The following is a 12579-nucleotide window of genomic DNA, read 5'->3' as shown; positions in this document are numbered from 1 at the left end:
AGTACCAGACGATAGGGAGTATATGGTCAGAAATGTAAAGTAATAGGAGAGGTTTGTGGTAAAATATTATAATTTATCAAACCACATAAAGACTACACTCAAGTAGAAACACTGAGTGCAATCATAATCTGCATAATAAAAGTGGGAAAAGGTACCAGCTTTTTATACTTTGAAAAACCTTTGAAACAACTTAATGTGAAATTTTAACTCAAGGAGCTCTAGAGGGAGCTAATCTGTTTATATATATACATATTTTTTTTAAAAAAAAAAGACATCTCAAACCTCAACTGTGTTATTAACCAGAGCGATGATTCATTCATGCTCAGACAGTAGTGATGATCCTTGGATTTATAAATGTACAATAGTGTCAGATCCTAATCTGAAGGAAACATACATTATTTGATTTTCTTTTTAGAATATTCTTTCCTGTACAAGTAATTCACATGCTGTAACCCTCACAATACATATGTGTAACATATGTCGTAATTTAAAAAGAAGGTAATGGCTTTTGCTGATGGAAGACTTTAAAACATTTCTCTCAAGAACATGTTTAAAACATATGTATACAGTATAGATAGGGGCCTGCAAAGACATATATTTACCCCTACCCCCAAACCACACTGGCATCTTTTAGGAATCCTCTTGGACTTTAAAAATATAAGGAGGGCCATGGCTGCCAGACCACAAATATGGAAAAATGAAATCTATTACTTCTTTTAGGTTAGGGTGAAGCCAATCCAATTTAGAGTCCCCATCCCCTTTAGGTTGAGAGTGTTAAATTGGGTTAGATTTATAATTCCCAAAACCCAAGGCCCTGGATTAGAAATATGCCAAAGATTTCATAGCAGACCGTCCCTGTAATGTCAACATCTCCCTGCCTTCAGAGTAAATTTAAGGCACCTCTCTACCTTAATTCAATTTAAATTAAATTAAATTTTAATTTAATTTAGTGGAAGTAAAAGAGTCTTTGTGTTTTCTTTTGTGCAAAATAGTTCATGGTAGAGTTCCATAAGAAATGGAATCCAGAAAAAAGCTACAACAGTTTTAAAGTACAAATGGAAATTGAGGAATGTTAGGATGCCATGAAGCATTTGGATTTGGCCAGGTATTTGTGAGAGAGTGGGCAGGTACATCATTTGAGGGCCTTGGAGAAAGCATGGTGAGTTAAATTAGCTGGACAGAAAAGGTCTGCATGAATTCTGGAGGGAGATGCCATGCTGCCCATGGAAGGGAGCAAAGATAGCTGCTGCTACCTCTAGCCCTCCCACACCTCCCCTCTGGTCCTCTGATCTTCATCTCACCAGATACTCTCATGCTCTGATAAGCTTACCTATCTTGCCACAGTTAGTTAATTTTTAAAATCTTACTCTGGAAGAAAAAGTAATAATAAATAGGTTTTTCCTCCTCAGTCTCAACCCCAGGGATAATGTTAAGGATATGAACCTGCAGGCAGATGGCGTATGTTTTAATCTCTTCAAAGTACTGTGCTTGATATTTATTGGGTTAGTTAAACTTTTGTGAGACTTGGAACATGCAATACAGTGACAGAAAACAGATTTAATTATGTTTAAGCTAAGATGAAATGACTGTGAAATAGATAAATGGGTAGAATTAAGAAGAAAAAACAAACAGGTGATAGGACCAAATATTTTGTATTAATGCTGAAATCATTAACACGAATTAGAAATTAGAAATATCTAATTTTCTCACTTATCCTAGACATTGATTTTAGAACTTTAATAATTTTAAAGTGTTGTTGATTGTCAGTTTTTGCTCATGGCTAATTTCTATCTTGGTGTAAGTTTTAGAATTTCAATATTCCTTACTAATCTAGATTTGAATCAGTTTTTTAACATTTTTAAAGAAATGTATATGTATGAAAAGAGAATTAATCAAATGAATTTGTTTATGTAAGAGTATTATATATTACTGAGAAATAGACTCCATGTGATACAAATGAAAGAGCATGACACCATGGTTAAGTCACAGTTGTGTCACTCTATCTGTGTGGCCTTTAACCAATTTCTTAATCAGTCTCAGTTTCCTCATCCATAAATAGAAAAATAATATAAGTTTGGCATACATTTCAATATTATTTGAATATAAAATTATTAATTAATCATTTGTCATTTAGAAATTTGTCAGCTGCTATTTATATGTAAATAAATTATATACACACAAATATTAATAAAAACAAGTAATATTTTAATTGTAACTTTACCATGCATAGCCTCTTTAACTATGGAACTTTAGGCTATTGATGTCTTAGGTATCAAAATTTTTATTATTTTTAACCAACTCTTGATACATACCAAAGATAATAATGGGGTGGAGGACCTGCAGCCTTGGGGCCACATATGGCCTTTTGACTGAATCCGAACTTCACAGAACAAATCCCTTTATTAAAAGGATTTTATTAAAATTTTATTAAAATTTGGATTCAGTCAAGGGGCCACACTTGGGGGATCTGGAGGGCCACATGTGGCCTTGAGGCTGCATGCTCCCCACCCCTTAAATTGATCGTAAGTGTGATTGTTCAAAGGGATCACTTACTAGGTACTTCATAGTTCATTCGAGAATACATGAAGACATTTAGATCACATGGTTTTTTTCATATTTAGAGACCAAGATCCCTTTGCAAATCTCATGAAAGCTAAGAATCTTCTCCCCAGAAAAATAGTCATATGTACATATAGACAGAATTTTGCAAGGAATTTCAAGATGTTTATATCAATAGATCCTAATTAAATACCACCATCTCCGCTTTAGATTGACATATAGATGTATTTTGGTGATAATTGCTTTCTCCCTTTCAGATTTCTGGGTTTTCCAGACTATTATGGTCTTCTACTATAGACCATATTATAGACAGTGTTTTCCTGCCCAGCTGTGCCTCCACTCATTCCTCGCTTTAGCTATATTCCACCTAAGATCTGTCTCTTAAACAATCCTGATTCAATCTGCCCCTCATGTTGCCACTCTCCAGCATTTTTAATCAGTGCTGATTCACAGTGGGGGCAGTAAGGGAAGGATGGGGGCTGTGAACCAGAATGACAATTGTAAGAAACAGAGGCTTTACACAGAAATGGTAGTTGCAAGTAGTTCTGGGACTACTAAATTAGGCTGCAGCAAGGCTAAAACAGAGGTAGAGTCTGAAAAATTAGACCGTTAAGATTTTCACTGATTCACAATCCTGCTAATCCTAAACAGTCAAATGTTTGAGATTCTTTGTTACTGGGTTCATTTGTCAACAGCTCTTCACTAAGATCTTCTAGAATTTGGCCATTCTCCACCTCTAATGATAAAATATGAAAGTGATTTTTAAACTGTAAAGTACTGTTACAGTGTAAGGGAGTACCATATTGGACTCCACTGTGATTTGGGTGATGTGAAGAAAAGTTGCACATCATCACATCCATTGTATGAAATGTCAGCCAGAAGGACAGACCAAAGATTTTCTTTTCCTTTAGTAGTCCATCTAAAAACTCTGTATTTTTCCAGTTTGTAGCATTTTAATCCCCAGATTTTCTACTTTTGCACTAACTCCTCATCCTTGTCATTTACTTAATTTTATCTCATTTCCACAAATGGCTCTTGAGACTTAATGTCTTTAGACTCCATCTTAAAAAATTCTGCATATGTTAACAACTACCACAACAAAGTCCAGGTCAAATATTTTAAAATGCAGACATATTCTTAGACTACCAGAAAAATATGTTCTTGTTTTGTAACTTCAGCAACAATCGCTCTAGATTTCTAAAAGTGTTACTGTTTAGAAAATGAGTAAGGACATATAAAATTTCTTCATAAGCCAGATGAATTCACTATTGTGGAATTTTGTTTTGTATTATCTAATGTTGGTTTGAAATTTTATATTCTAGTGCCAATGAGATCCAATGAGAATCTATTTGTAACATAAAATCTAGAAGAAAGTAGCATACTACTTAATAATTAATGTGAAGTATTAAGTTAGAATATTATTTATGCTTTTAAAACTATTGGTATTACAAGGTGAATTTCTGCAGTAATATTACGATGTTAATTTGGAAGATTTTTACATAATATGAGCAGAAAACATCAGGCACAAAGATTTAAGGTGGGGACATGTTGCTGAGGCAACATTAACAGACAATTAGATTCCCATTAGGTAGTGTTCATTGAGAGCGGATGTACACATGGAAGGTTTAAAGAAATGTAAAAGAGAAAGAGAAATTTTTAATTCAGAATGCTAACAGGCATCATTTTGTATCAGAAGCATGGCTTGCAGTGTTCTTTCTCTGTATGGGCTCTCATTGCCATTCAGAATTCTCCCTTTTTTTCTAAGTGCACTATTATATTTTTTATAGACAATTCAGAGAAATTAATAACAAATGATAGAGAAATTGCTCTTTTCTTCAGTTGAAGAATTTAGAGGGAGAAAAGACATTTGATGCAAAGAAATAGGACATTATTATGAAATGCAATACTACTATTTATTATATTTTAACTGTAATTTTTTATTAAGCTTTCTTATGTATTGTACAAATTAGAGTCAGTAGTTTTAGCAGATTAAAACCTTTTCAATTCTTTTCATGTAAAACTTTTATTTTCCAATGTCTTTATCTGGCAGACCATTGATGAGTTAATCAGTATCTTCGGGCCAAGTGGCTCTTTTTGTTTTTTAGAAGCCACTTAATTTTATAGAAATAATGTTAGAAAGAAATAAAATGTAACAGTTTGCCAAATAAAGAAATACATTAAAGCAAAATTATATTGATAGTCTTTGAACAAGAAGAATCTTTGTGGGTATTTAAAACACCAAGGAATTACAGGCTGGTTAAATGGGAGAAGTCAAAGCAAGATATCTTTTCTTTACTGATATGCCATCTACTGAAAATTAGTAGAAGTTAGTCCTAAGTAGCTAACAGTGAACCCCGGGCACTAACTTCCCTGAAGCAGTGAAATAGGAAGTGGTAGAAGAAACTTGTAAAAGAAACCCTCAGGGATTCCCCTGTGATCCCTTTAATCCTTGAATTGTCAAACCACATGGAAAATAATAGAGCTGCGTAGTTCTAAGACTTAAGTGGTATTATCTTTTTAAAGGAAAATATTAGGCCTTTTCACATCTCTGGACAAGAATAGAGCATGTGTTCCGTGTAGAAAAGAGTAACTTTGAACCAGAGATGCATATTGCTTTTTCATTTTTTAATATAATGTTATTATTATCTATGACTAAGCAGGCTTCACCAGTAGGAAAAAAAATTACAGCCAATATTTTATTTTCCTTTTTTTAACACAGATGATTCAACGAGAAGCAGATGTAAAAAGTAAGGTAACTGCTGTGGCATTGACAGACTCTGTTCACAATGTGTGGCATCAAGAAGCTGGCAAAACGATTCGAGAATGGATGAGAGAGGTGAGACTTGGTTTTCTTCAGTGCTGAGATGAATGGGTGTGAGCCTTTATATCTTGAGCCCCCACCAACTTATATCACCTCCCATCCCCAAACTCCCTTTGTAGAAGCAGAACATTGAGAGGAAATAGAAAAAACTAGACATGCTTAAAATAATAATAGAAAACCTTTGTGAAGAACTAATACTTTTTGAAAGCCCCTTTCTCCACTTTTTGGCTTTCTGTAGAATACTATGTATGCATACAATATGCAGTAGTAACTTTGGCTAAAGAAGGTCTTGATGTTAGGAGATTCTTTATTCCCCAGTGTTTAATCTTTCTACTAGCTATCCAGCATGGTACTGCTTAATTACAAGAAAGAAGTATAATGTACACTTGGTCTTGTCTTTTTCTTCTTGAGAGGTGGCCACTCTTAAGTGGATTGGCTCACTACTGCCAGTAAAGGGAGGAGAAGTAAAAAGCTGAAATAGTGTTATGCCAGACCCTCGAGCTAAGAGAAATTGGGGAGTAGGGGTGATGGGGTTGGCCATGGTCCAGCTTCAGGCTAAGAAAGCTCCTTTTCACACTTCCTAAGGGCTGGTGAACCTGAAAAGAAACAAGGATTCATTGAACATACTTGCATTATTTTTTTAAAAAAACGTTCAGCCCATTATTTCTTTTATTCCTATTATAGATATCCAGCTGAAATTTTCTTTTTTCTTTTTATTTATCTTTCTGATATTATAAGCAGTTGACATCAGCTACCTCATGCTGTAGTGATTGTTTAGTCAAGTCATTTACTTACATTTATATAGCATGAATGAGTTGGTGGATCTTCCTGGTTTCTCCCCAGTGGTTCTTCAGCTGACCCCTCACCGTAGGACTGTGGGGTGGGTAAATTCTACCTACCCTCGTGGTGCACTGTATGGACCAAGAGTTAATATTTATAAATGGTTTTGAGCAGACAGAAAAATCAGGCTATATTATTCCATAGCAGTGTTATACTATCACCAATCTGTTATCACTGTCATTTTCCCCCCCTTAGGAAAAATACTTTTATCATGCAAAAGTCCAAAATATTTCTATTCCAATCCTCATAATGCTGTAAACATATAAAGGTGGGTTTTTTAAAGATCTATTCTGCAGGCGTTTTCTGACCACATTGCTTTCCATATTTCTCCTTCCCAGTGTAGCTACATCCTTAATTGCCTTTTCCAGGGGTCTAAACTTGCCCAAGAGGGAATTTCATGTATTTCTTGCCTATGCTTTTTTAATGCTATTTATCTGCCCAAATATATACATAGACAGCTCTCAGCATTATATAAGTAGTAATAAATGAGCCATTAGTAACTTTTTTCCCTACACATAACCAATATGGAATTTGGTATTTGGCCCAAACTAAAAAAAATTCTGTTTATCATTTTTTAATTGGAAGTTTTTCATGTAAGTCTCATTCCAGGTTGACAAATAGAACAAAATTGATTTAGATTTATTTTTTAAGGATTTCTAACTAAGTCTGGGTTAGGTGTCCCCTTCAGAAATCAGACTGTATTAATCTGTACAGTTTTGCTACTTAAATGGATCCCAAAAGGCATCTTTGTCTCTCTCTATGACCTTGTGTTCTACCGTAACAGCCTAAACACCGCCAACACAGAGCTATAGATTAAGACTCAGAGGTCAGAGATGCAGATGCTGATCCTAACTCCTAACAGCTGTGACTTTGGCCAGTCCTATCACTACTCTAAACCTCAGTTTCTTCATTTATAAAATGGGATAATAATAGGGCTTGTCGTGGCTGTCTCAAACATTTGTTGTGAGCTTCAAGGAAGATTGTAATTGTTCAAATAATATGAAAACTATTAATATACAAATGCAAGGTATCATTTGTATTTTTAAAAACTTGGCAAACTAAATTAATAACTGGTCAAAGATTTAAAAATAAGAAAATCTGTACAGTTTTCATCTAACTGACTAAAATAGGCAATAGTTGAATTCATCATAATTTAATCAAGGCCACCATTAATTTTTTTGCAAGCATAGCTTTTATAAAATTTTATAAATGTCCTAGTTCTTGGATAGTTCTTCCAGTTCCCTCAATTATGCCTCAGGGAAGCAGCAGGAAGAGTACTGTATTCTGACCTATCAAAATTGAAACCCCAGCTCAATCACTTACCTAACTGTGTAGTCTTGGGCAAGTTATTTAATCTCTTTGAGATTCAATTTTCTCATCTATAAAATATAATGTCTACCTTGTAGGTGTGGTTGGGAAATAACACATGTAAAGAAATAGCACAGTTGTTGGCATTTTAAAGAAGTTCAGTAAGTCATAGCTATCATTATTGTTACCTTCTCACTCCCAAATAATATAAAACACATGGACTATATTCATCTTGTATTTCCTGAATGACTTGCATATTCAAAATATCTTATGAAAGGGAAGCAGTATGACATATCAGAAGTAGTTCAGGGCAAGCATTTAGCAGAACTAAGTTTTGATAATGATTCTGGCTACGTAAATCAGTAATTAATGATCTAGCGTGTACCAACTACATTCCTAAGACTTAAAATCTTGGATAAACCACTCTTATCTTCTTAGGCCTATTTCATATTTGTGAATTAGAGATGATTATTCCTCTTCCATCTATTTCATGAACTATGGTGATAGTCAAAGGTGATGATCAAGAAGAAAACCTCTTGAAAAGCAAATGGTACTATATAAACAAATGAGATATATTATTGTGCAAAATACTATAATACCCCAGTGATAAAATTATTAGATAATTCTTAAGGGAGCTTTGAAATTATCCCTGTTCAGAGCTCTTCCCCAAAACAAGACCAAAAGGGAGGCTATAAAGGTCTCTGACATATATTTTTATAGGAACCCACCTAAATGTGTGACCCCTGGTAGAGAATATTTCAGTGTGGTTTGGCAAGATGACAGTCCAGTGTTTCCCAATACTCAGGATGAAACTCCCTCACCTTTTCTTTTTCTTTTCTTAGTCTCTATCCACTCTGCAAGACTCCTTGAAATAATGAAGAACAAACAAGTCTGGATTACAGGAAATAGAAAGGGCTGCTGTCCTGAGCATGGGTGTTGGGAGAAGGGTGTGGCAGGGTCACCTTTGTGTCCTTCAGCATCCCCCTTCCTTACCACCTACTACTCTATTTCTTTTTTTTTTTTTTTTTTTTTTTTTTGAGGCAGAGTTTCACTTTGTTGCCCAGGCTAGAATGAGTGCCGTGGTGTCAGCCTAGCTTACAGCAACCTCAAACTCCTGAGCTCAAGCAATCCTTCTGCCTCAGCTTCCCGAGTAGCTGGGACTACAGGCATGCACCACCATGCCCAGCTAATTTTTTCTATATATATTAGTTGGCCAATTAATTTCTTTCTATTTCCTGACCTCGAGCAATCCGCCCCCCTGGGCCTCCCAGAGTGCTAGGATTACAGGCATAAGCCACTGTACCCGGCCCACCTACTACTCTAGCTTCATTCATAATCAGCCAAGAAAAAAAAACTGAGATTTGGCAAATATCCCTCCCCCACAAAAAAAAAAAAAAAAACAAAAAACACCTTACCTAAGCTGAAGTGTTGTCTATAAAAATAACAGTCTGGATGCAGACTAAGCCACAGTGCTTTTATTCTCTTGATGGTTGACTCCATTATTTTACGAAACTCTGCTTTAAAATTTGGAAGTAAGACAGCAGTACAAATTGCCTAGTCTTTCCTATCAAACTAAAAGTCAGTAAAATCGTTTTTTGTTTTGTAAGTATGTTTAAATTAATGTGATAAAGTTATCGATATTAAGTATTTACTATAAAAAGCTGACTTATTTTTTAAACCGATTTAACATACAGAACAAAGGTTAAGGAATATATTCTTGTATTACTTGTATGACTTCTAAATAACAGTTTCTTTTTAAGGAAAGAAGGTCAAAGAGTACTACCTTTGGCAAGTACTCCAAGTGAAATGAAACCTACTCCTAACTAAAAGACCAAGCATAGATGCTAAGCCAGGAGAGGTACAAAGTAACCCAACGCAGTTCTTAAGAGGCACTTCTTACCTAAACTCCAGGAGTGTCAAGGGTGAGAGGACAAATGTTGTTTCCTGACATACCTCTGGCCAAGCCAAATCTCCAGCCAAGCCAGATGTGTGATTATACATTATTGTTGTAAACCTTTTTTGTTACCAGTCAGCTGTGAGTGTAGGCCCTAGAAACACCAACTTGTCTGAGCACACAAAACTTTCTATGGTATAAAGATCAACTTCTAAGACAATGGTGATTAAAAACTCAGAAAAATACAACAAAAATGAATAAAATCTAGACTCAATCAAGGCAACAAGCATCTCCAAATACCTCCAAACACTTTGAATAGCTACTACCTCCTTTTCTCTTTAAATATACTAAATTCTAACCTTTTTATTAAAAAATTAATTCATTTCATATCTACTCTGAAATATTGTCAACCCTAGGTTCAAATGTCAGAGAAAGCCACTTAGCCAGACATAGTGGTACATGCCTGTAATCCCAGCTACTCGGGAGGCTGAGGTGGAAGGATTGCTTGAGCCTAGGAGTTCAAATACAGCCTGGGCAAGCAACATAGTGATATCCCTATAAAAACAATAATAATAAAAATATTTTTTTTTTCAAAAAGGGAATCACTCAGCACTGTGGTCTATAGAAATTTCTAGTCCACATAAATAGTTCCCAAACTTTTGAAGTTTACAAAGAGGAAAATTTACAAGCACAGAAATCTGTAGAGTTATAATCTCAGAGTAAAAAACTTTTATATTGAAAACACTTAACTTTAAGATACACTCACTATATCGCCTATTTTTCTCTTGTTCCTTCAGACCCAGAGAAACACAAGTTAAATGATCCGTGTCAATCTGCCTGCTCTGGCCAAGTGCTTCTTCGTCTATATTAGTTTGTTGGGACAAGGGGGGCTGCATCTGAGACCCAAGCATGGCACTGTTGGCACCTCTAGTCCAACATGCCTTATTGCCTATTCAGGGCACCTAAGATCCCAGGGACTGCTAACACACTCTAGCGTGTTTTGGATTTAGGCAGGGCTTTCCTAGTGGGCTACCTGTGTCACCATGCAGGACACATTAGTAGTGTTCATCTGAACTGAAAAACTGGGGTAGAGGACAGATTAGGGCATTGAAAAGTGGGGTAGATATACAGTAGAAAAACAGTGAAAGAGATTTGGTCTCTAAACTATAGAAACATTTCAGAATAGGGAGTTAGATGTGATAAGGTGGAATTTCAAACAGATCAAATTCATATGTAATGGCCATATGTCTTTCTTCACCTACATTTTCCAATATGTTTATGTTTTTCATTATACTCTATTATATACTTTACCTAGTAGGGTTAAAATGCCACATACACATACATGCACGTTTATACTCTTTGAAATTACAATATCATATCTTTACAATGCTACACAGGTACTTTGTCATTCCACAGAACTTTTGGACATATTCACTTTAGCTATAGGATGTTTAATGTCTATCTGATTTTTATGAGAGGTCAAAGCATTATACATGTGCCTAGATAAAAACTGAAATTTCAGAATCATAAAATGTCAACCTATGTTTTGCTTTAAGTGTTTGAATTAAAGGTGAACTGGGCAAACTGGATAAAAGTTCATTTTGTTCAGCTTTTTAAAGTCAGTAACAAATCGCAAAGTGATTAATCACCTGCACGTTGTGATGTACCATCACTTTTATTAATCTAGAAAATCCTATAAGACATAGTTTCACATATGTGAAGTATAGGTGAGCAGTATGAAGACCGACTTATCATCACCTGGGTAATAGCTGACTTTCATCAGATTTGGAATTACTAGTAGGATGAATAATAATTAAAATACATACAGTACCTAATCGCTGCCTGTCTGTCGGTAGTGCTAATTGCTGTCATTGAAAAGACTGAATTGTTTAAGAAAAAGAGAGAGAAAGAGAAAGTCATTCTTCATTGAAGCTATCTCCCTGTATCATTGGAAGCCTATTTTTAGTACCTATAGAAGTCATGATTTTTGAATTTATTAGGGGCTGTGCTGAATGATAAAACAAATCATCCATTTACATATCTTGACACTGCTTTGGAGAATACTTATTTCTTACAAGCAAGTGTCACATTGTATATAAAAGCTGGCTAATTGTGTGCTAATCTTCTGCATTATCTAGAACTCTCTGATGTGGTATTCTATCAATGGTAATATTAATTTTACTTATTTCAAATGTATGAAATATCTCCTAAAACCCTATTTCTTTTATAATTTCTACTCTCACATTGTATAATTTTGCATTCAGCTGCTAATTAAGATTAGGAGTGCACGTTATAAAATATGTATCCACTTTAAACCATCAAGCTTTTGTAATACATGAAAAATACTAATATTTCATCCATTTTAAATGTAAAACGAGAGAAAGCATTTAAGAACATTACTAGACGTTGTGTTTGTTTTCATGTTTTTTTCCCTACACAGTTCAATAGTTTCATTGATCTACTGTTTCTTACAAAAATCTGCCATGCTTTGTGAACTTCACTTTCTAATCTCATACAGCAACCCTTCCTTTATGTTATTCCTGCTCTCCCTGGTCCCAGAACAGTAGGGTTGCCTTGACAAATCTATTCAAAAGCCATTCCTCGGCCTTTATTGGTGGGGACTGGGGCCTTTGAAATTCTCCCCTCACTGCAACACAGCTGACATCTTCTTCCAGACAGAATGAATTAAGGAAATACAATAAGACACTTGATCTACCAGTCAAGGATCTTTCCACAGTGAGGACGGATTCCATGGTGCACAACCAAGGCAGCAAGCATCTAAAAAATACACAATACATGCTTGTTTACCAGAATAGCAATCACCGATTTTTCCAACATGATTGATAGGATGATTTCTTTTAAAATAAAATCTGTCTGGAAATTCTGTGTGTGTGTGTGTGTGTGTGTGTGTGTGTGTGTTGAGAAATTTTTTAGAAACCACATGACGTTAATCACATTTTTAAAGCCAAACTTCAAATACAGACTTAAAATGTATAGAAGAAATATAGATTATTTTTATTTCATTTGTCTAAGTTGTACCTTGCAGGCTGATCTTAATATTGAAGGCTTTGTGTCCTTAGACACACAGCTACAATTCACCAGGTTGTGTTCCTTTATAACTACTTTGGTACAACCTTCACTGAAGCAAGTCAAAGTA

General features: G+C 35.0%; 1 protein-coding gene across 4 annotated transcripts in view; it reads left to right on the top strand.

The window, feature by feature from the left end:
- Positions 1-12579, top strand: part of ARB2A (ARB2 cotranscriptional regulator A) — a 425319-nt gene that overhangs the window by 264462 nt on the left and 148278 nt on the right. For all 4 annotated transcript variants that reach the window (XM_076008184.1, XM_076008185.1, XM_012751806.2 and 1 more), the window contains one exon: positions 5279-5395. In XM_076008184.1, coding sequence (XP_075864299.1) covers positions 5279-5395 — 117 coding nt within the window. The remainder of the gene's footprint in view (positions 1-5278; positions 5396-12579) is intronic.

The sequence above is a fragment of the Microcebus murinus genome, chromosome 11 (assembly GCF_040939455.1).
Source record: "Microcebus murinus isolate Inina chromosome 11, M.murinus_Inina_mat1.0, whole genome shotgun sequence".
Classification (NCBI taxonomy): Eukaryota; Metazoa; Chordata; class Mammalia; order Primates; family Cheirogaleidae; genus Microcebus; species Microcebus murinus.
This window is presented reverse-complemented; position numbering and strand designations above follow the sequence as displayed.